This window comes from Carcharhinus amblyrhynchos, chromosome 2, assembly GCF_965287045.1.
Source record: "Carcharhinus amblyrhynchos chromosome 2, sCarAmb.v2.hapA, whole genome shotgun sequence".
NCBI lineage: Eukaryota > Metazoa > Chordata > Chondrichthyes > Carcharhiniformes > Carcharhinidae > Carcharhinus > Carcharhinus amblyrhynchos.
Genome location: NC_137325.1, coordinates 75,217,144 through 75,244,772, shown reverse-complemented (window position 1 = coordinate 75,244,772; position 27,629 = coordinate 75,217,144). Strand labels below are relative to the sequence as shown.

General features: G+C 41.3%; 1 protein-coding gene across 13 annotated transcripts in view; it reads left to right on the top strand.

Annotated features, from left to right (window-relative positions):
• The window catches only part of phf14 (PHD finger protein 14), a 230,068-nt gene that overhangs the window by 29,722 nt on the left and 172,717 nt on the right, over positions 1 to 27,629 (top strand). For all 13 annotated transcript variants that reach the window (XR_013888988.1, XR_013888987.1, XR_013888985.1 and 10 more), the window contains exon 4: positions 6,037 to 6,181. Coding sequence is in view for 5 of the 13 variants with exons in the window: in XM_080207547.1 (XP_080063673.1) it covers positions 6,037 to 6,181 (145 nt within the window). In the remaining 8 variants the exon portion in view is untranslated. The remainder of the gene's footprint in view (positions 1 to 6,036; positions 6,182 to 27,629) is intronic.

The following is a 27,629-nucleotide window of genomic DNA, read 5'->3' as shown; positions in this document are numbered from 1 at the left end:
AATCCATAAGTGAGAGATCTGACATTCTGAAGGCTAAGTTGAAAAGATTGAAACCTTGCTACATTTGATCAGGTGAATGGTACAAAGACTATCTCAAAATTACAAGTATTTCTATCTGCTGTTCCATTTGTAATTTGTACCAACCATAGTTTGCCTGTTACTTCATGTTTATAGAGTCAGAGATTTGCAGTATGGAAACGGGCTCTTTGGCCCAACTTGATCGTGTTGTTCTTTTTTAAACCACTAAGCTAGTCCCAATTGCCTGCAGTTGGCCCATATCTCTTGGTAGCCACCTTACCCATGTAACTGTCTAAACACTTCTTTTAAAAGACAAAATTGTAACCGACTCTACTACTACCTCTAGCAGCTTTTTCCAGACGCTCACCATCCTCTGTGGAAAAAATGCTCTTCCGGACCCCTTTGTATCTCTCCCCCCCTCACCTTAAACCTATGTCCTCTAGTTTTAGACCCTCCTATCTTTGGGAAAGGATGTTGACTATCTAGCTGACTTAATGGCCCTCATTATTTTATAGACCTCTATCATGTTAAAAAGTAAAAACTATAAAAAGTGGGCCATGTAGATAATTTATCACTTGTCATTTAGTAGATTTTGTTATTTTCAGTGGGAAAATTTGTTAAACATCTAGAGACTGGCAAACCACTGCAATTTAAAAGGCAACTTGTGCTTGCTGAGTAAAGATCATAAATAACAGGGGTGGTCTGACTTACATATAGAATTGGAGACGTGGTGCTTGCAGTTTTATTGGTGTGGTATTGTAGAATCAAGAGAAGCTTTGGAGCTAAAAGATAATTATAATTCTACCTGGAACAGGCCATATATGTCACACTGCCAATGGGGATGGGTGGAGCTTAGTGATTTGCTTTGTTTTGAGTTATTTCTATGAATTCAATTTGGGCAGACCCAGCAGGCAAGACTGATTAATGTTTGGTTAAAAAGTCTTTTTGTCACTTGTAGCTCCTTGGAAATTGAGAGATAAAGCCAAATGTACATGTTAAGTAGAGTAAATGGTCATCCATGATGCAGCCTGTGATTGGGCGCTGGGACTTAATACAAGACAAAATTGGTGAGGGGGGAAAACACTTGGAGATTTGAAATCTACTGTAATCCTCTCAAAAAAGACAGTTAACCTTATAGTAGTTGGAGTTCTGGAAATAATCATCTTGATTGCAGTTTGAAACCATAGCCGTGTCAATTTGAAACCAAGGGTACTTTCTGAAATTTTAAGCTGCTGTACAAGAATTGCAGAGAGGCCTGTGCTGTGGAATCCTGAGCTATGAAGTTGGTAAAGAAATTGGAGGGTTGCTTAGCCAAAGCTAATGGAAAGACCCCCAGGAAATCTTGTACTGTGGCAAAAAAGGTGGAATACTGAAGAGAAATCAAAGTGAATTCCACAGAATGATGATATACCTTTACTGGATCCCAGGAAAAGTGAATGAGCCTTAAAGATTTTGTAAGATGAAGGAACTCTTGGATGGAATAAAAAGTAGAATTGAGTTTATAAGTCTTTATAATCTATATGTTAAGTTGCATTATTTAATTCCTCTTGGATACAACACGAAAACTTGAAATCGTGTGGCATATTTCTGTTGTTTAATTGGGTGTTGGAATTTTTTTCTTTAACCATTAATGGGCCCCAGCTGGTTCACAACAAAATATAGCATCGTTCTTTTAAGCCCATCTCATGTGGGCAGGAGAACCATTGGTATTAAGACTAGTGACAGAGATTTTGACTGTTGCTTTGACAATTTTTAATACAAAATCAAAGAACAAAGAAAATTATAGCACCGGAATAGGGCTTTAGGCCCTCCAAGCCTGCACCAACCATGCTGCCTGACTTAATTAAAACCCCCTACCCTTCCAGGGACCATATCCCTCTATTCCCATCCTATTCATATATTTGTCAAGACGCCCCTTAAAAGTCACAAACATATCCTCTTCCACTACCTCCCATGGCAATGAGTTCTAGGCATCCACCACCCTCTGCGTAAAAAAAAAATCTGCCTTGTGCATCTCCTTTAAACCTTGCCCCTCGCACCTTAAACCTTGCCCCTAACATCTTAAACATGTGCCCCCTAGTAATTGACTCTTCCACCCTGAGAAAAAGCTTCTGACTATCCATTCTGTCCATGCCCCTCGTAATCTTGTAGACTTCTATCAGGTCGCCTCTCAACCTCCATCATTCCAGTGAGACCAAACCAAATTTCTTCAACCTCTCCTCATAGCTTATGCCCTCCATACCAGGCAACATCCTGGTAAACCTTTTCTGTACCCTCTCCAATCCCTCCATGTCCTTCTGGTAGTTCAGCAATCAGAATTGAACACTATATATTCCAAGTGCGGCCTAACTAAGATCCTATAAAGCTGCAGCATGATTTGCCAATTTTTAAACTCGGTGCCCTGGCCGATGAAGGCAAGCATGCCTTTTGCTGCCTTGACTACCTTTTCCACCTGCATTGCCACTTGCAGTGAGCTGTGTACCGGTACATCCAGAACTCTTTAGGATTCTGCCATTTATGTATATTTCCTGTCTGTATTAGACCTTCCAAAATGCATTCCTCACATTTGTCCAGATTAAACTTCATTTGCCATCTCTCTGCCCAGGTCTCCAACTGATGTGTATCCTGCTGTATACTCTGATGGTCGTCATCGCTACCTGCAAAGCCACCGACCTTTGTGTTGTCTGCAAACTTACTAATGAAACCGTTTAAATTTTCCTCCAAATCATTTTTATAAGAACATAAGAAATAGGAACAGGAGTAGGCCATCTAGCCCTTCGAGCCTGCCCCGCCATTCAATAAGATCATGGCTGATCTGTCGTGGCTCAGTTCCACTTTCCCGCCCTCTCCCCATAACCCTTAATCCCCTCTCTTATCAAAAAGCCATCAACCCGCATCTTAAAAATATTTAGCGAGGCAGCCTCCACCACTTCAACGGGCAGAGAATTCCAGAGATTCACCACTCTTTGAGTGAAGAAGTTCCTCCTCAACTCCATTCTAAACCGCCCCCCCCCCTTTATCTTGAGGCTGTGCCCCCTAGTCCTACTGTCTTTTTTGAGCTCTCCACCTCTATCCTATCCATCCCATTCATCATCTTATATATCTCAATGAGATCTCCCCTCATTCTTCTAAACTCTAACGAGTACAAGCCTAGTTTATTCAGCCTCTCCTCATAGCTCAACCCCCTCAACTCCGGTATCAGCCTAGTAAACCTCCTCTGCACTCGCTCCAAGGCCAAAATATCTTTGCGCAGGTGCGGCGCCCAAAACTGCACACAGTACTCCAGCTGCGGCCTCACCAATGCTCTATACAGCTGCAGCAAGACCTCCCTACTTTTATATTCAATCCCCCTCGCTATGAAGGCCAGCATCCCATTCGCCTTCCTGACCACCTGCTGCACCTGCAAGCTGGGTTTTTGCAACTTATGCACAAGGACCCCGAGGTCCCTCTGCACCGTCGCCTGCTGCAGTTTTTCGCCACGTAAGTAATAGTCCTTCCTACCATTCTTCCTATCAAAGTGGACCACCTCACACTTGCCAACATTAAATTCCATTTGCCATTTCTTGGCCCATTTGCCCAGCCTATCTAGATCCTTCTGCAGACTCTCCACACCCTCCGCACAATTTGCCGTTCCCCCAATCTTGGTGTCATCAGCAAATTTCGACACCCTACACTCGGTTCCCTCCTCCAGATCACCTATATAAATGGTAAAAAGCTGAGGCCCCAGCACCGACCCCTGGGGCACTCCACTAGTCACCATCCGCCAATCCGAATAGCACCCGTTGACCCCCACTCTCTGCCTCCTATTTGACAACCAATCCTCTATCCACGCTAACACCCTACCCCCAACTCCGTGTCCCGCGACCTTCTGCAATAACCTCTTGTGAGGTACCTTGTCAAACGCCTTCTGAAAATCCAGAAAGACCACATCCACCGGCTCTCCTCTATCCACTGCCCTAGACACATCCTCATAGAACTCCAGTAAATTTGTCAGACACGACTTCCCTTTAACGAAACCGTGCTGCGTCTGCTCTATCAAGCAGTTCCCTTCAAGATGCCTCGCAATTTCCTCCTTAATGACGGATTCTAACATTTTACCTACCACAGACATTAAACTAACCGGCCTATAATTCCCCGCCTTTTGCCTGGCACCCTTCTTAAACAACGGCGTAACGTTAGCCGTTTTCCAATCTTCCGGCACTTCCCCGGAATCCAGCGACGTCTGGAAAATAACCACCAAGGCATCCACTATCACCTCCGCCATTTCTTTCAGAACCCTCGGGTGCATTCCATCCGGTCCTGGGGACTTGTCCACAATCAGCCCCTCCAGTCTGTCGAGCACTGCCTCTCTAGTAACAGTAATGTCATTAAGACCCTCCAGTCCTACCACCTTTCCATCACTAACACCCGGCAAATTATTCACGTCCTCCTCCGTGAAGACAGAAACAAAAAAGTTATTCAATACCTTAGCCATATCCCCATCCCCTACCACTAGGTCCCCTTTCTCATCCTCTAAAGGACCAACGTTCACCCTAGCCAGCCTCTTCCTTTTTATATATTTATAAAAACTCTTGCTATCCTTTTTTATATTAAGCGCTAGCCCAGCTTCATAGTTTCTCCTACCTTTCTTTGTCAACTTCTTTGTCAATCTTTGTTGACATTTAAACCTCTCCCAATCCTCTTCTCGCCCACTACTCTTAGCTACTCTAAATTCCTCCGCTTTTAATTTAACACTTTCCTTCACCTCCTTTGTTATCCACGGCTTATTACCTCTCCTCCTACTGTCCTTTTTGACCATCGGAATAAATTTCCGCTGAGCACCAAGAAAGATCTCCTTAAAGATCCTCCACTGCTCCTCAGCAGACCCTCCCTCCAACACACTCCCCCAGTCCACATTCTCCAATTCTTCTCTCATCCTACCATTCTCCCCTCTATTCAAACAAAGTACGCGTGTCTGGGAACCCACTTTCTCCTCCTCCGTCTGCACCAGAAACTCCACTATATAATGATCACTCTCCCCAAGAGGATCCTTCACCGCAAGGTCCCTAATTCTACCCGCGTCATTACATAGCACGAGATCCAAGATAGCTCTCTCCCTCGTCGGCTCCAACACGCACTGTTCCAGGAAACTATCCCCCAGCACTGATCCCTGAGGAGCGCCACTTGTCATAGCCCTCCATTCAGAAAGCACCCTTCCACTGCTACTCTGTCATCTTTGACTGAGCCAGTTTTGTATCCACCTTGCCAACTCACCTCTGATCCCCGTGCGTCTTCACCTTCTGCACCAGCTTGCCATGAGGGACTTTGTCAAAGGCCTTACTGAAGTCCATGTAGACAACGTCCACAGCCCTATCTTTATTAATCATCTCCATCACTTCCTTGAAAAACTCGATCAAATTCATGAGACACGACCTCCCCTTCTCAAAACCATTGTGTGCCTATGCTGCAAAGTTTGTATGAAGATCTGCCTCTAAGTCTTATGTCCTCCTTATTCTACATATGGTTTTGAGATTTGCATATACGAATGATATAAATTCAGAGCCTCTTTCGCCATTTAATAAGATCATGGCTGATATGATTGTAACTTCAATTTCATATTCCCACCTAACCTTTAATCTTACACTTCCACCTTGCTAATTAAAAATCTGTCTCTGCCTTAAAAGCATTATAAGATTCTGCTTCCATTACCTTTTAAGGAAGAGAGAAAAAAGATCTTGGTCTTAATCCCTCCCGCCCCCAGTTCTAATCTCTCTTTCGCAAGAGGAAACATCCTTTCCACATCCATCCATCCATCAAGACACCTCAGGATCTTGTATGTTTCAATCAGGTCACCTCTTTCTTTGAACTCCACCGGATACAAGATTAACTTGTCCAGCCTTTCCTCATAATACAACCTGTCATTCTTATGGATAATAAAATAATATAGTGGATTCAGAACTTGTTGGCTTTATTGTGTATTCACTGTTTGAAATTGTTTTGGTAAATAGTTCAATTTTTTTACTTCTTTAAATTTTTTAGGACTCATTTTTAGCAGAGAGAGAACAAAACTTCAGTTCTCAGAAAATGGACTTAGTACAGATATGCTGTGTGTGTCTGGGAGATAACAGTGAAGATGCGGATGAAATTGTCCAATGTGACAATTGTGGAGTGACTGTACACGAAGGTAAGTGCTTTAGGATTTAGCTGTGTTTAAATGTAAACATAAACAGTTCAGCTTTAATCTGTTGACCAAATAAAGTTGGCAATGAAGCTTGAACAAAAGGACCATGGATAGTATTATCCTAGATTTATATTTGCACAATTGCTGATGCACAACTGGGGATGTTTGGTATCAGTTTCATCTGTATATGATTGATGGGATTTTAGATTAGTTGCTAGAAATCAATTCAAAAGTTCCAATTGGTATTCCTACTCAGGCTTTGATTGACTTCATGTTATGCACGCCTATGTGTTTTTCTTTGACTTTAGTCATTACGTTTGTTGGTGCAAATTTATCATGAAGAATTGGGTAGCGGCCACCATCCTCCAATTTAACACTTTATACACCTTGAAACAACAATCCTAACTGTAAGAAGGATTGCAAACAACTTGATTAGCACCTGCATTATCTTTAAACGTAGTTCATTAACAAATTAAGCGTGGTAATCAATCTGTGTGACCCAGATATTCTGAGCTGCTTTTTGTGTCTCATAAATCTTTATTTGCCCTACTTCAGAATTATATTCTTTTAAAATAAGCATTTTGCAGTCTTGTCGTTATCCCTGTTTTGGAATGGAGCCTCCTTTTATTAACTTATTTTAAAATGTATTATTACAACATGTTGGTAAGACAATTTGGGATACCAAGAATAGCAGCATACATGAGGATGAAATTGACTGCAACTTGAATAGATATACTGAATCTTTCTCTGGGCTTTCTCTCTTTAAAAACACCATTTTTTTTTTCCCCATTATGGTTCATTATGTGAAGGAGTATTAGATTTTGAGTTCTTTATACTTCAAAAATAAAAAAAACTGACTAATTATTGACAGCATAACATGGTATAAGAAAGAAATGAATTACTTGAATTTATATACCTACTTTAGTAGTGTTGCCTCCATCTTTTCCTCCACATACTAAAGGGAGACATGTAGTACCAGCTTTTGAAAGGGGAAATGAGGCAGAAGCAAGAAACTATAGCCCCATTGTCTTAACTTCTGTCATAGATAAGATGCTAGAGGGGACAAGACATAGTCTGTAGGATTGTCTGAGTAAAATAAAGTTACTACATAGCCTCTGGGAAGAAAATAGGTTGATAGGTGAAAACCGTCCAGTATATACTGTGTATTTGTATTTTCAGAATGCTTTTCTACTATATCTTCATGTGTATCTCGCATGTGTTAGTGTGGAGACTGTTTCATTTTAAGATTTTTATTAATGACCTGAATGGAGCTGTTGGGGAACATTTTGCGGATGACATGAAGATTCCTGTTTAAGATCATGGATAAAAATAAACTGCTGCAAGCAGATGTTGATGTGATGGGGAATAGGCCTGCATTTCAAGTATGATAAATATAACATTATGCCAGACAAGGCCAATGCTAAGTATACTTGTATGTTACAGTGTAGTAAACTAATGTCTGTTCAAAATGACAAAGATCTCCATTTATAATTCATAATTGTCTTTCATGATCACTTCTGAGAATTAGTAGGCAACAAAATAAATTAGTCTGTGCTAGGCTGATTTAAGTACGAAATGAAAGAGCATGTTTTTCTTGTAGAAGACTTGATTAGGCCTGTGGACTTTCTGTATAACTTTTAGAAGGTAACTCTGAACCAGTAACCTGGATGGAGTGGAGATTGTAGCATGTGAAAGATGACTTTGAAACTAAGTACGCTTATTTAAGCCCAATGTTGATGCATTTGAACCCGAATTAGTTATCAATCTGCAGGCTAACAGTCGTCATATGCAGTTCAGATTGCAAAGGGTAAGCATAAACTTCAGTGGGACCAAAATGAAAGTTTAAATGTTTAAAAAAAAGTCTTGGTTGTTGTTCTTGGCGATTTAAGTTTGAAATAATGTTTCCAAATTGAGGAAAACTGGACAACTGCGCAATAGTTGTTTTAACTCTGATGCTATCACAAAAAAGGCAGTCAGTGCCAGCTGGAAGAAACACTTCAAAGAATTCCTTACAGAGACTCTTGCCTTCAATGCAAGTGTCCTTGACTCCATCCCACAGCAACTCCAACCGAGCTCAAGGCAGAAAAGGCCATCTGATGACTAAAAAAACAAGGCATCAGGGAAAAATGGAATCCCCATTAGTGCAAATGCATGACCTAATTTGCTTATTTGGCAGGAGGAGAACATGTGACGAGATTTCAGAAATGCTGTGATTGTCTCTCGTTAATAAAAGTGACAAGCCCAACTGCAGTAACCACAGAGTGAGTTCCCTGTTGGCTGCAGGAAAGGTCATCTCTGTCTCCCCATGGCTGAGGATTTTCATCCAGTATCGTAGCGTGGATTCTGCCGACTAAGAGGAACCACAGACATGATCTTCGCTGTTCGGCAATTACAAGAGAAATGCAGGGAACAGCACCAATCTTTGAACATGGTTGGCTTTGATACTTGGCTGTGAGGGAATATGGAGCATCCTCCTTTGTTTTGACTGCCCCCAAAAGTTTGTCACTGCCTGCCACCTGCTCCCTGATCATGTGCAAGCTGTGATCCTGACCAACAGATTCACCACAGACCTGATTCATGTTTGGACTGGGACCAAGCAACATTGTGTCATCGCATCGAAGCTTTTCTTGATCTTCCTTGCTACAGTGCTCCATTTTGCTGTATTATCTTCAAAGGCAACTTGTGGCATTACCAATGACAGATATGTACAAAAAAGGATCTGACAGAATTGAATGCACATCTACTCTCCAACCGAGAATCTTTCCCGACCCAGGATATGTGACCTCACACCCACTTGGCTCGGCTTCCTGCTGCCAGTCATTGTCATAGAGGTTTACAGCATGGAAACAGGCCCTTTAGCCCAACTTGTCCTTGCTGCCCTTTTTTTTTTAAAACCCCAAAGCTAATCCCAATTGCCCACATTTGGCCCATATCCCTCTATGCCCATTGTATCCACGTAGCTACCTAAATGCTTTTTAAAAAATAAAATTGTACCCACCTCTACTACTACCTCTGGCAGCTTGTTCCAGACACTCACCACCCTCTGAAAAAATTGCCCTTCTGGACACTTTTTTATCCCTTTCCTCTCACCTTAAACTTATGCCCTCTAGTTTTAGACTTCCGTACCTTTGGGAAAAGATATTGATTATCTACCTTGTCTGTGCCCCTCATTATTTTATAGATCTCTATAAGGTCACCCCTCAGCCTCCCACGCTCCAGAGGAAAAAGTCCCAGTCTATTCAGCCTCTCCTTATAACTCAATCCATCAAGTCCTAGTAGCATCCTAGTAAATCTTTTCTGTACTCTTTCTAGTTTAATAATATCCTTTCTGTAATAGGGTGACCAGGATTGCACATGGTATTCCAAGTGTGGTCTTACTGATGTTTTGTACATCTTCAACAAGACTCCCAACTCTTGTATTCAACAATATTCTGACCGATGAAACCAAGCATGATGAATGTCGTCTTCACCACTCTGTCCACCTGTGGCTCCACTTTCAAGGAGCGATGAACATGTGCCCCTAGATCTCTTTGTTCTACAACTCTCCCCAACACCCTACCATTAACTGAGTAAGTTCTGCCCTGGTTCAGTCTTCCAAAATGCATCACCTTACATTTGTCTAAATTAAACCCATTGGGCCATTCGTCAGCCCAGTGGCCCAATTGATCAAGATCCCGTAGCAATTGGAGATAACTTTCTTCGCTGTCCGCTATGCAAACTTGCAAATCTTAGTGACATCTGCAAACTTACTAACCATGCTCCCTATGAGGTCCGGTCTGATTGCATAGCGCAAGGATCATCCCCTTAAAGGGGCCATGCTAACGCACACGTCCCCTAATTCCTGAGTTTGCCTATGGGTGGAACAAAAGGATAATTGTTAAAATAGGCAATGTAAGTTACATCAGGAATACCCAAGGAAAACTCATCACAAGTTCAGTTGGTTCAGAGACTCCCAGACCCTGATTGATTGAACGTCAATTTTGTGTTATATTCTTCGCGAAATGAAGAAACTGATTAGATGGTTTCGAAGGGTAAACTCATCAATCCGGGGCTTAGAACCTCCTCTGTAGCTGCTGTCTTTTCAGTTACAGAAACTGCTTGTTGCTGTGGTTGCACATTTACAACACAGATTCCCAAATCCACTGTAGGGGGTTGCCTGTTGATCCTTGGTATTAGGCCCAGCCTATTAATCAAAATTAATTCAGTAGCTATCTGCAAAATAAATTTAATGAATTAAAGGACATGAAGGAACAAGTAGGAATGATGCTATATTGGGCAATGGAGAGAGATGAACAAAGTGAAGTAGAAGTTAATTCCGAAGCCAATTGGGAAATTAATCCAGTAAACTGGGGAAGAAAGAAATGAAATACACTGGCATGAAATTCAGTAATGATTTCTGGGTATTTTCTGCTTGCTAATATCAAAGCAGTGCAATTTGCATTTGATACTAAAACAAAATTGTGCTTAAAATTTGAATCTTTAACTAATTTTTATATATTTATCTACATAGTGGATTGAATTTTGTTCTAGCAAGCATATTGAAAGCATTGGTTATTCTATGCATATTTCGTGAAACAACAAAAGGTAGCTACTTTCCCTGTGCATGTATCAAGACCTGCATCAAGAGAAGCTTGTCACTCTGGACCCAAGGTAAAAGAATTTACTAGTCGCTTCCAGAGGGATATTATTCAGTGTAATAAGAGGAGGAGATATGATGCCTTCCCCATAACCATGGTGTTCTTGAACAAGGAAGGTAGAATGTGGGCTGGATAGGTTTGGGGCTGGAATCCAGCAATGCAGGGCTGTGGGTGTGATGTGGGACATGCATGCAGGGAGCTGGATCTTTTAGCCTTACGAAGATTGGTTTTGATGTTCGGCTGTTGGTGCAACTAAGTCTGGTTTCCAGGAGGCGACTCAGCACCCAGTGCAGACCCAGGATGAAGAGAAGCCTGAGACTTGGGATAGGGAGGGAGAGAAATGCAAAGTACAAGAATTTTGGAGGAGAATTGCTGAACAGAGAGCATTGGTATAATTTGCAAAGGACTTTGTTGAACCATTTTCATCACACAATCCATGGTGTGTAATTTATTTTCCGTATCAGTATTTTCCCTCTTTTTCCTCTTGTCGCATTGGATGTATGGATTTCTTGCTGCAAATGCTGTTTATTCTTTGCAGAATATTGAAAAGTCTATGACTGATGTGGCATCAAAGCTAAGTGTGCACACATGCAATAGGGGTTCCTAGTTAGTAATTAGGATTCAGGGCTGTTATCAAATTATCTGCCCTTCACTTTGCTCCTTTCATACCCTGCCTTAATGTTACTAATAATTACAAAGGAGAATTTGCTTCTGTAGAATTGCCGGCATCTTTTTCCCAATGTGAACTTGGTTTATGTTCAACCTGCACCAAATATACAGCTCTTGCAGACAAGTAGAATATACTTTAGGGGCAACACGTTGGTTAGCACTGCTGCCTCAGAGCGCCAGGGACCTGGGTTTGATTCCTAGTTTGGGTAACTGTCTTTGTGGAGTTTGCACATTCTCCCTGTGTCAGTGTGGGTTTCCTCCCACCTTCCAAAAATGTGTGGGTTAGGTTGACTGGCCATGTTAAATTGCCCCTTAGTGTTAGAGGGGTATCACGGGGATTATGAGGGTAAATATCTGGGGCTGTGGGCATAGGACCAGGGTGGGAGTGTTGTCGTTGTATGCTCGATGGGCCAAACAGCGGCGTTCTGTATTGTAGGCATTCTGCTCTAGAACGCTTTTGCAAGTTTCATAGTGTTACACAACTATGAGTCAGAATTATACCTATTCTAAATGAAAATTTTACAGTATTACTTCAAAGAGAGAGGAAAATCAGTGCTAACTGCTTTAAAAAGAGATTTCCCAACAAAAGTGTTTAATACATGGGGTTGCTCCCCGTTTGTGGCTCCAAGGAGTAGCTTAGCGGGCAGAGTGTGACTAGACAGGGTCTTTTTGAGGGTAATAAAATTGTCTTTTATAAATAATTTGGTGCATTTAACGTGTTTTACAAAAGGTTTCCCCCAGACCTACTTTACCTGTTGCATGCCATATCCAGTACCAATACTGGAAAAGATTAGCAACTTTTTCAGAAAAAAATTGGTTTGATGTTCACTGATCCATCATGAAGAATGGACAAGTGGATGTCAGGTGAGAACAAGTTTCATTTAGCTGCAGTACCTATCATGGCCAGAACATGAGGTCTTAAAAATTCTGCTGCCATGATTTAATTTGCACCAAGTCCCATTCTCCTATCACACCTGTCGTTCTCTGATTTACATTTACTCCTGGTCAAACAACATATCATCTTGAGGCCTCTGCACTTATCTCTGTTTTTTTTAAAATATATATCTGATTTTTAATTGTTTCAGCTGATTTGATTTGATTTATTGTTACATGCATTGGGATACAGTGAAAAGTATTGTTTCTTGCGCTGTACGGATAAAACACATCATTCACATTACATTGGGAAGAAGGAAAGGAGAGGGCGCAGAATGTTGTATTGCCACTACAGATAGGAGATAGAGAAAGATCAGCTTAATATATGGCAGGTTCATTCAAAAATCTGATGGGAGCAGGGAAGAAGCTACTCCTGAATCATTTGGTTGGTGTTTGTGGACTTTTGTATCTTTTTCCCGACGGAAAAAGAGGAAGAGAGTATGTCCTAGGTGTGTGGGGTTCTAGATTATGCTGGTTGTTTTTCAGAGGCAGCAAGAAGTGTAGATGGAGTCAGTGGATGGGAGGCTGATTTGCGTGATAGACATGACTGTGTTCACAATCCCTTGTAGTTCCTTGCAATCTTGGTCACAGTAGGAGACATACCAACCTGTGATACATCTGGAAAGGATGCTTTCTGTGGTGCATCTGTAAAAATTAGAGAGAGTCATAGAGGACATGTGAATTTCCTTAAGCTCCTGAGAAAGTAGAGGCTGCATGGACCCAAAGCTCTGGAATTCCCTCTAAACCTTAGTCTCACTACCCTGTTTTCCTCCTTTAGGACACTCCCTTGAAATGTAAATCTTTGTCCACGTTTTTGGTTATTTGATCTATATCTCTTAACTTTATAAATTCTTTCAGAGGATGTAGACATTGCTGGCAATGCCAGCATTTATTGCCCATCCCTACTTGCCATTGGACTGAGTGGTTTGCTAGGCCATTTCAAAGTCAACCACATTGCTGTGGGTCTGGAATCACAGATCATGTAAGGATGGCAAGTTGCCTTCCCTAAACAACATTAGTGAACCAGATGGATTTTTACGACAATCGACAATGAGTTCATGATGATCATTAGAGTTTTTTTTTATTTCCAGATGTTTACTAAATACAGATTTCACTATCTGCCATGGTGGGATTTGAACCCGGGTCCCCAGAGCATTATGCTGGGTCTCTGGATTGCTAGTCCATTGACAACACCATTACAATACCACCTCCCTAATGTAGCTTACTGCCAAATGTTATATAATGATCTTGTGAAGTGCCTGAGGAGATTTTGTTCTTTCAAAGGCACTCTGTAAATATAAGTTGGTGCCTTTGGCTCTTTCTGTTTGGGTTCACTAGTTGATCAGTGGTGGGCTACCAAAAGCTGTGAAACTGCCAGGATGAATTAGTGCTTCCTGGAAAGATTAATTAAAAATTTGCTTCTACCTGACTTTCATGCAGTGATGACAATGATTTTAATTTCTCTGTATCTTGGTTCAGCAGCTTTTTGTTTTATTAATTCGTGAGACATGGGTGTCACTGGCTGGCCAGTATTTATTGCCCATCCCTAATCGCCCTTGGAGGGCAGTTGAGAGTCAACCTGTTTGCTATGGCTCTGGAGTCACGTGTAGGCCAGACCAGCCAGTTAAGTATGGCAGATTTCCTCCCCTCAAGGACATTAGTGAACCAGATGGGCTTTTCCAATAATTGACAATGGTTTCATGGTCACCAATAGGTTCTTAATTTCAGTTTTTTTTATTTGAATTCAAATTTCACCATCTACAGTGGTGGGTTTCAAACCTGGGTCCCCAGAACATTAGTTAACTTTCTGGATTAATGGTCTAGCAATAATGTCTCTAGGCCATCATCTCCCCTGGAGATTTCAAGTCCGCAGTTGTGAGATTCCATACTAATAAAAAAAAGTGAAAGGTTATTCACCTTTTATAACCTATATTGTATAAGAACCATATGGACTTGAAACATGATCGCTGTTTTTCACTCCACGGATTCTGCCTAACCTAAAGTTTTTCAGGACTGTTATGTTTTTAATTCAGATTTCCAGTATCCACAGTGTTTTTCTGTTACACATATGCTTTCTCTATCCAACCAATTTAATCTGAGAATATTTCAGAAAACTTTCCTGCTTTTTTTTCTTTCCACCCACTCCTGTCTTTCTTCCTCAAAAGCAAAATTCCAGATTAGCTGTCATTGCATTTTAGTTTTTAAATCCTGCACTAGCTGCCTTAACTGTGCCCTTTTGATAGCCCATGTAGCTGAAGGCTCATCCTGATTAATGTATTATTTGAGTAACAGTCTACCAATGCTTCTAAACCTCTTTCTGCCCACTGTTTATCCTGCTGATTTTTAGTGAGTAATAATTCACAGTTCCTTTCTTAAGGAGTCCAGTGCACAAATCTGTTTCATTGCTTGGGGAGGGGAAAGAGGAAGGATATTTTTATTGATAGTTTTGTCTGCAGTTCTTTAATTTCAATCTCTACATTCTGTTTCAATTAAATAACTTGTCTGTATTCAGTTTGGAATTTTAAGAACTTAAAATATGCTAGCCACCTTCAGTGTAAACCAGTTCAGGTCTGTGAATCTGCACATAGCTAAAGAGCCCTAACTTTTGAATAATCCTTGCTGTTATTCTCTGAATCCACCTGGCACATCAAAGCTGTTTTCGCAATGAAGTAGGCAATGTTACACACAATATCCTAAATGTAGTTTTAATGATGTCAAGGCTTGAATAGCTTGCTTCAATATTTGGCAAATTGCACTTCAGATATATCCCAGTATGATTGTACTCTATATGAATATTCAAACATGGTTATTTTTATAGAAGTAAAAGTATAATTAATCATTCATTGTGCTTCTTACTGTAAGACTTCAGGCTGTCTTCTGCTCTTCTCTGAATCACAAAATTGTGTAATGTACAATAAATTTTGTGACCTTTTCAGGGCTTTTGACCCCCTTTCTAATGTGCCCAAATAATTGAATCCCTGCAATAGGGTAGCAATTGCATGTTTTACTGGAATTCATTTTGATGCACATGCTTTGTTGTATTTCTCACAGAATAAATGAACAGGCAAAGATTTGGCAAATGTTGGAAAATGTAAAATTGTCCATTTTGGCAGGAAGAATGAAAAAGAACCATATTATCTAAAAGATGAACGATAGAATAAATGAACGGGCAAAGATTTGGCAAATGTACAAACGGTTCTGGGTGTCTGAGTGTATGAATCACAAAAGACTAGTTTGCAGGTACAGCAAGTAATTAAGAAAGCTAATGGTGAGAAAAGATACAGCTGTGATGATGTGGAATCAATATGGATAAAGCTGAGAAACACTTGAGCAGGATAGTGAGAGGATTTGAATACAGGATTGGAATGTCTTGCTGTAATTATACAGAGCCTTGGTGAGGCCACACCCGGAATATTGTGCACAGCTTGGCCTCCTCATCTGAGAGAGGATGTTCTTACAATGGAGGGAGTGCAGCAAAAGTTATCAGATTGATACCTGGGTTGATGGGAGTCATGTATGAGGAGAGATTGAGTTAGTTTGAATTATTTTTGCTTGAATTCAGAAGAATGGGAGGAAAGTACAGAAACCTATAACATTGTAACTGGACTAAACAGTGTAGATGCAGCAAAGACTTTGCCGATGATGGGAGTGTTCTGAACCAGAGGTCATAGTCTAAGGGTATAGGGTAAACTTTAGGACTGAAATGAGGAGAAATTCCTTTACCCAGGGAGTGGCAAGTCTGTGGAATTCACTACCACAAAGCAGTTGGCACCAAAACGTTATACATTTTAAAGATGGAGTTAGACGTATCCCTTGGAACGAAGGGATCAAGCTATTGAGTTGGATTATCGATTATGATCATAATTGGCTGAACAGACTTGAAGAGCTGAATGCCCTACTCCTCCTAATTTCCTATTTTCTATGTTTTTAGTAGAATGTTGTCATTTATCACAAGGAGAATTGAATGCAAAATTACAGAGGTTATGCTTCAGTTGTGCAGAGCACTAGCGGCACTACATTAGAAGTGGTGTACAGTATGTAAATGTGTTAGAAGCAGTTTAAAGAGGATTTATTAGACTAATAATCAGGAATGGGTGGGTTGCCTTATGAGGAAGAGAAAGACAGGCAAGGCTTATACCTACTGGAGTTGGGAACAGCAAATGGCGACTTGATTAAAAAATACAAGATTCTGAAGGGACCTTGACATAGAAACATAGAAGTGGGGGACAGGGGTAGATCATTCAGCCCTTTGAGCCTGCATCACCATTCAATAGGGTCATGGTTGATCATTTGTGTCCCATTTCCACTTTCTCCCCTTATCTCTTGATCCCTTTAGCCACAAGGGCCATGCTCAGCTCCCTGTTGAACATATCTAATGAACTGGTCCCAACAGCTTTCTGTGATGGAGAATTCCACAGGTCACAACTCTGAATGAAGAAGTTCTTCCCCATCTCAGTCCTGATGGCTTACCCTTTATTCTTTGCCTGTGACACCTAGTTCTGCACTTCCCAACATCAGAAACGTTCTTCCCACATCTAGCCTGTCCAGCCCATCAGGGCTTTGTTTCTATGAGATCCCCCCTCATTCTTCTAAATTCCAGTGACCATAAGCCTAATTGATCCAGTCTCTCTTTGTATGTCTTGTCTTACCATTCCAAGAATCAGTCTGACGAAGCATCACTGGACTCCCTCAACAGCAATAATGTCCTCCTCCAGACTGGAAGACCAAAACTGCGCACAATATTCAAGGTGTGGCCTCACCAAGGCCTTATGTAACTGCAGCAAGACATCCTTATTTCTATACTAAAGTCCTGCTGCAATGAAGGCTAGCTTTCCTCACTACCTAGTGTACCTGCATGCCAACCTTCAACGACTGTTCCACCATGACACCCAGGTCACGTTGCACTTTCCCTTTTCCTGTACTGCCCCATTCAGATCATCTCCCTTCCTGTTTTTGCCAGCAAAAGTGGCACATTATTCATATATTACATTTGCCCACTCAGCCAGCCTGTCCAAGACACCCTACAGCCTCTTAACATCCTCCTCATAACACACACTGCCACCCAGCTGAGTGTCATTTGTAAATTGAGATATTGCCTTCAATTCCTTTGCCCAAATCATTAATGTGTATTGTGAACAGCTTTGATCCCAGCACTGAACCTTGCGTTGCCCCACTAGTCACTGTCTGCCACAGTGTTGATGCAGAGAGGATGTTTCCTCTTGTGGAACAATCTAGAACTAGGGGTCACTGTTTCAAAATAAGGGATGCCCATTTAAAACTGAGATGAGGGTGTGAGTCTTTGGAACCTGCTTCCATAAACTTTTGGGAAGAGTATCTTTGAATATTTTTTGAGGCAGAGGTGGATAGATTATTGGTAAGCAAGGGGATGAAAGTTATCAATAGGAGGTGGAGTGCAGATTTGAAGTTATCAGATCAACTATGATAAATGACGGAGCAGGCTCAAGGGGCTGCATGCCCACTCCTGCTCCTTGTTCATGTGTTCTGTTCAAGGATTTCTTGTTAGATTCATGCTGTACACTCAGTTTTAAAATGAATATTGCTAGTAGCCAACCATCCAGTTTCTTTATTTCAGTGCAAGCATTGTGGATGTGTGTTGCAGAGTATTACACATTCACAAGTATTTCGTTGTTATGGGTCACAGTCACATCTTATTATTTGCTGCAGCAATATCATGACGCTTGCACTAAGGGACAGGAGACTCACCATACTTGGTTGATTTTCAAAGAAACACATGAGTAAAATTGGATTGCTGATTGGGGTTCTAAGTAGTTGTGCTTAGTTCTGAAGACTTGACACTTATAAGTCAGCCTGGTCATCAATGGGGATAGAATTAATTATATCTGTTCTTTTCCATTCACATGAACTATTCCTCCAAATCCATCATTGGTATTGAAATGCCAAAGGGATCGCTCTACTGAGGACTGTGTTGGTGCTAATGAAGCAGTGGCTGATGGCAGCAGTGCTTTAAAGTGTTTCAATGCAAAAATGCAGCTGTAAACACCAGCGACAAGTAATGCATCAGGTCTAACGAAGATAAAGTTGTAAGAAAGTCTCTTCCACCCCTCCCCACTATTAATTTCAAACTTTATATGAAATGATAAAGTATGTCTTTCAAGAATGAAATACTGAATACTAGAGCAAGAATTCTCAGTAGTGCACATTGTATGCAAACAAACACTTTGAAGAACCAATTAAGATTGAAAATTGCACAATGTAGCGTGGAATCCCTTCATATAGGATTGCAGGATAAGGTTCCTACTTACTGTTATGAGGGCTCCAAAAATTTGCAGTTCAGTGAACTTGGCAGCAAGTAAGTTCAGCATTTGAGTTTTCTTGATATGAATTTGTGACCAATTCAGCAAAGTATCGTCCTTGACTGAGTGTCTTTACTGTCTGAAAGCTCCATTGCTAAGCTGACTTTTTTGGTGATAGGAATTCCAGTAGGCACTGTAACAGGTGTGAATACATCCTGGGTTTGAATCAATGTCAGAATATTGGGAGAAAACCACAGTTCCTGCTGATACTGTGGAATGAGCTTGCACAAGGCTCATCTAATTTTGAGTAATTTCCTGCAGCGCCCATGCCTGTTCTACAGTTCTTCCCTCATTTTTTTTTAAACTTGAGTGATTGAAGAAATGTCTTTTCAAAATAAATGGAGCGGATTGCACAAGGGGAGTGAGGTTATTGCTAGAGTGGCCATATAAATACTGTGGCTACAAGAGCAAGTCAGAGGTCAGGAATCCCCTGCCGGGTAACTAACTCCGTCCCAAATCCTATCCACAGTCTACAAGGCCCAAGCCAGGACTGTGATGGAATATGCTCCTCTTGCCTGGATAAATGCAACTCCAACACTCAAAGCTTGACCCCAAGCACATGTTCACTCCCTCCACCACTGATGCAATGTGTACCATCTACAAGATGCATTGCAACAACTCACCTAGGCTCCTTGGAAAGCATCCACTACCTGTGGGGAAAGGTATTGACTATCTAGCTGATCTCTGCCCCTCTTCATTTTATAGACCTCTATATGATCACCCCTCAGCTTCTACGCTCCAGAAAAAAAAGTTGCCGTCTATCCACCCTCTCCTTATAACTCAAACCATCAAGTCCTGGTAGCATCCTAGTAAATTTTTTCCGCACTCTTTCCAGTTTAATAATATCCTTTCTATAATAGGATGACCAGAACTGTGCACAGTATTCCAAGTGTGGCCTTACCAATGTCTTGTACAACTTTCACAAGACGTCCCAACTCCTGTATTCAGTGTTCTGACCAATGAAACCAAGCATGATGCGTGTCTTCTTCACCACTCTATCCACCTGTGGAGCTATGAACATGTACCCCTAGATCTTTTTGTTCTGTAACTCTCCCCATTACCATTAACTGAGTAAGTCTTGCCCTACCAAAATGCATCACTTTTTATTTACCTAAATTAAACTCCATCTGCTATTTGTTAGCCCAGTGGCCCAATTGATCAAGATCCCATTGCAGTCAGAGATAACTTTCTTCACTATCCAGTCTGCCACCAATCTTGGTGTTGTCTGCAAACTTACTAACTATGCCTCCTATGTTCTCATCCAAATCATTAATATAAATGCAAATAACAATGGATCCAACACTGATCCCTGAGAGACACAGCTGGTCACAGTTTGAAAAACAACCCTCTACAACTACCCTCTGGCTTCTGTGAAGAAGTCAATTTTGTATACATTTAGATACCTCATCCTGGGTCCTGTGAGATTTAACCTTATGCAACAACCTACCATGCGGTACCTTGTCAAAGGCCTTGCTAAAGTCCATGTAGACAGCATCAACTGCACTGCGCTTGTCTACCTTCTTGGTTACTCCTAATCAAATTTGTGAGACATGATTTTCCACCCTCAAAACCATGCTGACTGTCCCTAAACAACTTGTGTCTCTAAATGTTTGTGGATCCTGTCTCTCAAAATACCTTCCAACAATTTATCCACTACAGTCTCACTAGCCTGTAGTTCCCAGACTTTTCCCTGCAGCTCTTTTTAAACAAAGGCACAACATTTCCCACCCTCCAATCTTCAGGCACCTCACCTGTGACTATTGATGATTCAAATACCTCTGGTAGGGGACCTGCAATTTCCTTCCTAGTCTCCCACAATGTCTTGGGATACACTTCATCAGGTCCCAGGGATATATCTGCCTTGATGCACGTTGAGACTTCCAGCACCTCTTTCTCTGAAATATGTACACTTCTCAAGCCATCACTATTTATTTTCCCAAGTTCCCTAACATCCATGTTTTCCTCAACAGTAAATACTGATGAAAATATTCATTTAGGATCTCACCATCTTTTGTGGATCCGCACGTAGATGACCTTGTTGATCCTTAAGAGGCCCTACTCTCTCCCTTGTTACTCTTTTGCCCTTTATGTATTTGTAGAAGCTCTTTTGGATTCTTCTTCACCTTATCTGCCAAAACAATCTCATGTTCCCTTTTTGCCTTCCTGATTTTTCTCTCTCAATTCTACCCCTACACCCTCTGTACTCTTCAAGGGATCCACTTGATCCCTGCTGTCTATGCATGTCACGTGCCTCTTCTTGACCAGGACCTCAATACCCCAAACCATCCAGGGTTCCCTGCTTCTGCCAGCCTTGCCCTTCACTCGAAGAGGAATGTGCTTACCTGAACCCTGGTTAACACACTTTTGAAAGGCTCCCACTTACCAGATGTCCCTTTGTCTTCCCACAGACTCCCCAATTAACTTTTGACAGTTCCTGCCTGATACCATCAAAATTGGCCTTGGCCCAATTTAGAATTTTAATTTTCGGGCCAGACCTTTTATTCTCCATATCTGTCTTAAAACTAATGGAATTATGGTCACTGGTCCCAAAGTGATCCCTCACTAACACTTAGTAGCCTTAATTAATTAAAGACAAGTAATCAATTAACAAATAATGAAGATGGTGTGTTGTGATTGTGGAATGTGGGAGCTCCTAGTAGCAAGTATGATCTAGGGCAACTGTGTCAGCAGTGTGTCTGTGATTGAGGAGCTTCAGGTTTTAGTCATTGAGCTGGAGGCCGAGCTGCAGACTGTGATGCATCAGGGAGGGGAAAAGTTGCCTGGACACTTTATTCCAACAGGCACTCAACTCTTCAGATAGGCAGAACTTAAGAGTTTGTCAGTGGTAAGGTGCAGAAAGCTGTGACTGCAGGCCAGCTAGGTATGCTGACCCAGCATATAATGATGGAGGAGCCCCAACTTTGTCCACAGGTACCATGTGCTTACTGCCTTTGTGGATGAGAAGGTCTGCAAGGTAGATGAGTGGACTGACCTTGGCACTATGATGAAGGATGCCAGAGCGAAGAGAAATGCAGTAGTGATTGAGGTCAGCATAGTCAGGAGGATGAATATAACTCTCTGCAGCTAAGCACAGAGCTTAGCCTGCCTGGTGCGAGGGCTAAGGACATCTCCTCATGGCTGGAGGGAAATTTGGAGTGGGAGGAGGATGAATGGGATAAAGCAATGACATGGGTAGAATTATGAATAGTATTCTGTTAAGAGTTTTAGGAGTTGGGGTCCAAATTAAAATGCAGACCATCAAAGGTAATCATTTCTGGATTGTGATATGAGTCGTGGATCAACTGGTGTACGGCAAAAATGATTAGAGAACTAAACATGTGGCTCAGAGTGGCATGAAAGAAGAGTGAGAGTAAACTATTCTTTTGGGATTGGTTCCACTTGACCGGGCTGGGCCCAGTGTCCAGACCAATCACATAACTGGAGCAATGGACAGGACTTTAAACAAACAGTGATAGAGTGGTTGGGGTTCTGTGGGCAAGATGTGTGTCCTGTTAGTTAAGTGGGCAACAAGATGGCAGATGGAATATACAATAGGGAAATGTGGACTTATTCACTTTGCCCATAAGAAAAAGATACATTTTTCAAAGACTAGAAACTTGTAAGCGCTGATTCAGAGAGACTTGGGTGTGCTGGTACACAGAAAGCAGAAAGTTAGCATGCAGGTATAGCAACCAGTTAAGATTGCAAAAGGCACGTTGGCACTTATTACAAGGGGACCAGAATACAAAAAAGTCGTCCTGCTGCAGTTGTACAAAGCTTCAGTGAGACCTCACCTGTGTACTCTGTATAGTTTTGGTCTCCACATTTGAGGAATGATGTACTTGCATTAGAGGTATAACAGTGAAGTTTCAGTAAATTGGGATCAGGAGGTTTTCCTTCCTGCTGATACTCTCTGGAGTTTAGTAGAATGAGAGGTGATCTTGTTGAAACCTTTAGAATTCTAATGGGGCCTGATAGGGTGACACTGAGATTGCTTCCATTATTAGTCGAAGAATCTAAAACACTGGCAAGGTCTCAGAAAAAGGGGCTGGTTATTTAGAACTGGGCTTAAGAGAAATTTTGTCACTCAAAGGGTTGTGAATTGTTGGAATTGTCTGTGGTTGCTCTGTCGTTGAATACATCTGAGGCTGGAATAGACTGTTGGCCATTCCAGGAATTAAGAGATATGGGAACTGATGGGAAAATGGAGTTGAAGCCTAAGTTCAGACATTATTGTGTGAATGATGGAGCAAGCTCAAGAGGCAGCGTGGTTTACTCTCTGCTCATTTTTTTGGGGTTCTTATGTACTTTTTACTTTTAGCTATTTTGTGTACTTTGTAGCAAAATATTGAATATATTCAAAATATTGAAAGTACAAAAAATCTGTGGATTCAAGACTGCTGTGAAAGACATTAGCTGTCAGGGTGGCATATTTTACCTTGTCAGCTCATAAATCTGCCAATATTAAATGGAGTGTTCTGTGCAGCTGTTTCATACAAAGATGGAAATAAATTTTGTCAATTCCCATTGTCATTTTTCAGTATCCATTGGCGTAAGATTACTGGATAATCAAAATTTGGGTGGGAATAAACATGCTTAATTTTCAAAATGTTTTATTTGAAGATACTCCTCCAATGTATTTGTGGATTACTTACACAATTTCCTTTCTCCTTGTGCTTGATAATTGCCTTAGTTAAAACAGGTGATATATTGTATAGTTCTTAGTAGCTTTCAAGTATTCTGCATGACAGTAGTTCCTGCATTTCATAGTAATTCATTATACGTAAAATCCCCTGAATTTTTTCTGAAAGAAAAAAATGCTATGTAATGTGTAAAACTTAACTTCACAACGCTGATAGTTTTGACACTGCGAACATTGAGACTATTGTCACTATCAATACACTGGTTGAAAAACACCTTGGGGGAGGGTGGGCACTTCCAACATGGCTCCTGTTGATTGCCATGTTGTTGAGTGATCACGTGGGTGTTAAATGTGTGGGACAGGTGTGTGCAAAATAGTCAAATTGTGATGTCAGTTACTATCTAATGTTGATTTTGATACCTGATTTTGGATCTTGTTAACACCTTCATGACTGAGCATGGATGGAGTTGTGTGAGTAACTTTCCATCCTATTCAAGGATCCATCCAACTTGCAGATTAGTTATTTGTCACTGTATATTCACTCCTAAAGTTTATAGGAGTACTGTCGTTTTTGAAAGTCTTCGGAAAAGTTGGATAAGTTTTCAGGGAGTGGTGCAGGGTATTTGTTGTTACTAGGAGGTGTCTCAGTGCACCAATTGGCCCCAGACATGAAGTTGCAGTCCCCCTAGGATTGCAGGAGCAGAGGCAGCAGAGAAGCCAAGTTGCTTGCAGAGAAGCAGGAGGCCACCTCTCAGCAGGAGGGTTTACAGGTACCACCTCTTCAACTTGAACCAAATTAGGGGCAGTGTATTCGGTGACTGAGCTTCATAGGACGTGGTCAGGTAGCTCTGCCCCCTCTTGGAACCAGATCTGCTGCTGCTTAGCTGGATGAGGATAGCATTGCCAGTGGCTGTCAAAGCAATTGTAGCTCTGATTATTTTTTTGTTAGTGCATCTTTTCCATTGGAACCGATGAAATGTTCAGAGGTCCTGTATACTGTCAGAGGTGGACATCATTGTCTTTTCTCTAAATAGAAGTAGAAAAAGCACATATATAACTTTGGGATCGTGATTCTCTGTGGTATATGATGCAATTGATTGCATATTCATGATTTTACAGGCTCCTGCAGTTGCGCTGTACCATAATCATAAAGGATACCACTCACATAATGTGCATTTGGTGTATGGCCATACCCAGCACTTCATATTGGTGAATGCCTGGTATTCTGGTAGTGGACATGATGTATTCATCCTATGACAAGTTGTAGACTATTCCAATTACCACTTTGAAACTGAGATCTGGCTGCTCAGTGAAGAGGATTATCCTCCCTATACTGATTCATGACTCCCCTCTGCATCATCACCACATGTGGCCAGCACCCATACAATGAAAGATCTGCTGTAATAATTATGATGTTAATGTACCTTTTAAGAATTTTTTTTAAAAACATGCTCTCTATAGCAAAACCATAGGTGATATCATTGTGGGAGGGGAAACCTCTGGGCAGGTCAGGTAACAAGTTTTTTCCAGCTTTCAATTTTGTTTGAGCTGCAGTGTTAGAAGCGTAGCTAAAGGAATTCTCTCTGTTTTTTTTTTATTTTGAAAGCTTTACAAGTTAGCTGAAAACACATGTTGTTTGCCATCCTGCAGTAAAGAATCAGTGTTTTGGTGGCTGCAGTAAGGAATGTGTTTTGGGGAACTGATGACTACAACCTGCTCTGAGTTTTCAAGATAATTTGAAATTGGCGCTCAACCCAAGAACCTGGTTTCCAGTATTGAGTGAGCTTTAGCCAGTGCTGTGATAAATCTGTTTAGAGGGTTTTGCTTATTAGATATTGGTTTTGATTGGAACATCTGATATATATTGATTAAAGGTTATATATTGGTATGTTTGTTTGTCTTGATAATTGTTAAAAGTTCTTGCTAATTTTTTTACCTAACATGCTAACTATATTCTTAAATAAATTTTGTTTGATTAAAAAGCTCCCTTGTGGGTATTTTGAATCACATCTGAAGAGGAACCTATCATGCTTATCCTAGCCAAATTCAACATAATAAACTTATGGTTCAGGCAAGCTTCATAAAACACTTTGGAGTTTCTAACCTGAATCATAACACACAGAATGTCATCACATAAATGATTTGATGAACCAACAGTTCCACTACCTGGCTGCTCAGGGAGACTTCTAGTACTTAGCAGAGCAGGTGTCCCAATTTGTTGTGGTGTGTTGAATCCTCCACAACTTGCCTATCATGATGCAATCCTTGCCATCATGACTTCAGCAACTGCCTCAGGAGGCAGCTGTCTGTGAGTTCATCCCCAGCTTTCAGTCCTCCTAAGGACTGAAAACAGCACCCATCCACTATGAATGTAAAAGTAAACTGCATTGGGATATGTTTGAACTTATATGATGTTTGAAATGATACTTGAAACTTGTACATCTGATGTGCTAAGTGTCATATTACAAGATGTAGATTTTAAGTTAAAACCCTTGTTGCTTAACACTTCCCTGCCTTTCTAATCCTCTTATGGTCCATCAGTGTCCTGTTGGCCACACTTCTGAAATAGCACAAAAGAACCATGCATTACTAACTTTATCCAACAACACATTAAATACTCCTTTCAGTATTGAATTGATTAACCTTAATGCCTTTTTTGCAGTGCCTTTATTTGGCCTAGTGCTGCTGTGCAGTGCTACCCTAATGGCTGCAACATGGCTAGTCTTTCAATGAGGTGTCTGCATTTCACCTTGCAGGAGACCCCCATTCAGCTAAAAGGCCTTGAAGTTGTGGCTTTGGACCACACCACATGGTTGTAGCAATTTGGGTTGATTGGCTGATGGAGACGGCAAGGAGAGTGACGGTGGGCTTGGATGTGAATGGTGCATATTGAGAGAACAGCAGGTTCCTACTCTATAGAGCCAGTAACACTCTTCAGGGTTGTGTTTCAATCATCTGTTGGACCACAGATTCCTGGAGTTCTGTAAGATCTTGAAAGTTTTTTGGTCATTGCTGCCGTTACAAAAATCAATCTGAGCTTGCACAACAAGCTGTTTCCACCGCAGCTTTGAGATTTTGCATGTTTTCTGCTTGTGCAAGAGTGGAAACTAAGACCTCAGGTCTCTGAGGTGCTGTGATATGCTTGCATCTGCAAGTTTCTCAAGGAATTGGTCACCCAGCCCATGCAGGGAAGGATGGAGTCCTAAGTTTCACGCAAATCCCTGTGCAAATTTTGGAAAAGGTCTCCTCTATGTTCCTTGAGGGTGATGGTAGACTTTTTTTTAAAAAGCCTTTTTCATACACCACTCCATTGAAGTCTGCAGTATTTATATCGAATGTGACCTTGCTCTCCTTTCTCCCCGACCTGGCTGTAGCCCACTAATGCCCTGCAACATACAATGTAGATTCTGTCTCTATTCTAATTTCTCATACAATGCCAGTACTGAGCTGGTGGCTGTCCTCAGTAATGTTATTTCTTCCTTGGAAGTCTACTCTTCCTCTAAGCCTTGGTCCACGCAGTTCTTAGATATCTGAAAGTGTACATGTGCAAAAGCAGGGTGGGGATGAGGGAAGGGAGGAAAAGATGCATGGTTACACCATCTGCGGCTTGCACATCATGCTAGGAAGCAGGATGAGGTTGACATATGACTTGAAAATATGAATAGGGTGGGGAGCATCCTGATATTCTTGGTGACTTCAAAAATATTTCTAATTTTTCTGTACTGCTTGATGGCTTCTGCAGACCACATTTCAATTTGTGCTTGATGTTTCTGTCTTAAATACTTTTTTTTTAAGAAAGAGGAGCAGAAGTGAACCATATGCCCTCTTGGGCCTGCCCTACCCTACAGTACAATCATGGCTGAATGTTGACCTTAACTCTGCTTTCCAGCCCACTCCTCATATCCCTTGATTTCCTGAAAGACATTCTCTACTTGAAGGGCTTCTTTGGTGAATTTCAAAGCTTCCCAGTGGTTTTTCAGTGAAGAAATGTCTCCTTGTCTCAATTCTAAATGATCAATCCTTTATTCCTTGACTCCTTTCTAGATTCCTCAGTCAAGGGAAGCAACACCTCAGTATTATCTCAATCAAGCTCCTCCAGTGTTTCAGTGAGACCACTCCTCATTCTTCTGAATTCTGGAGAACATAAAACCATAGAGGTTTACAGCATGGAAACAGGTCCTTCAGCCCAACTTGTCCATTTTTTAAGAACCTCTAGGCTATCCCAATTGCCTTCA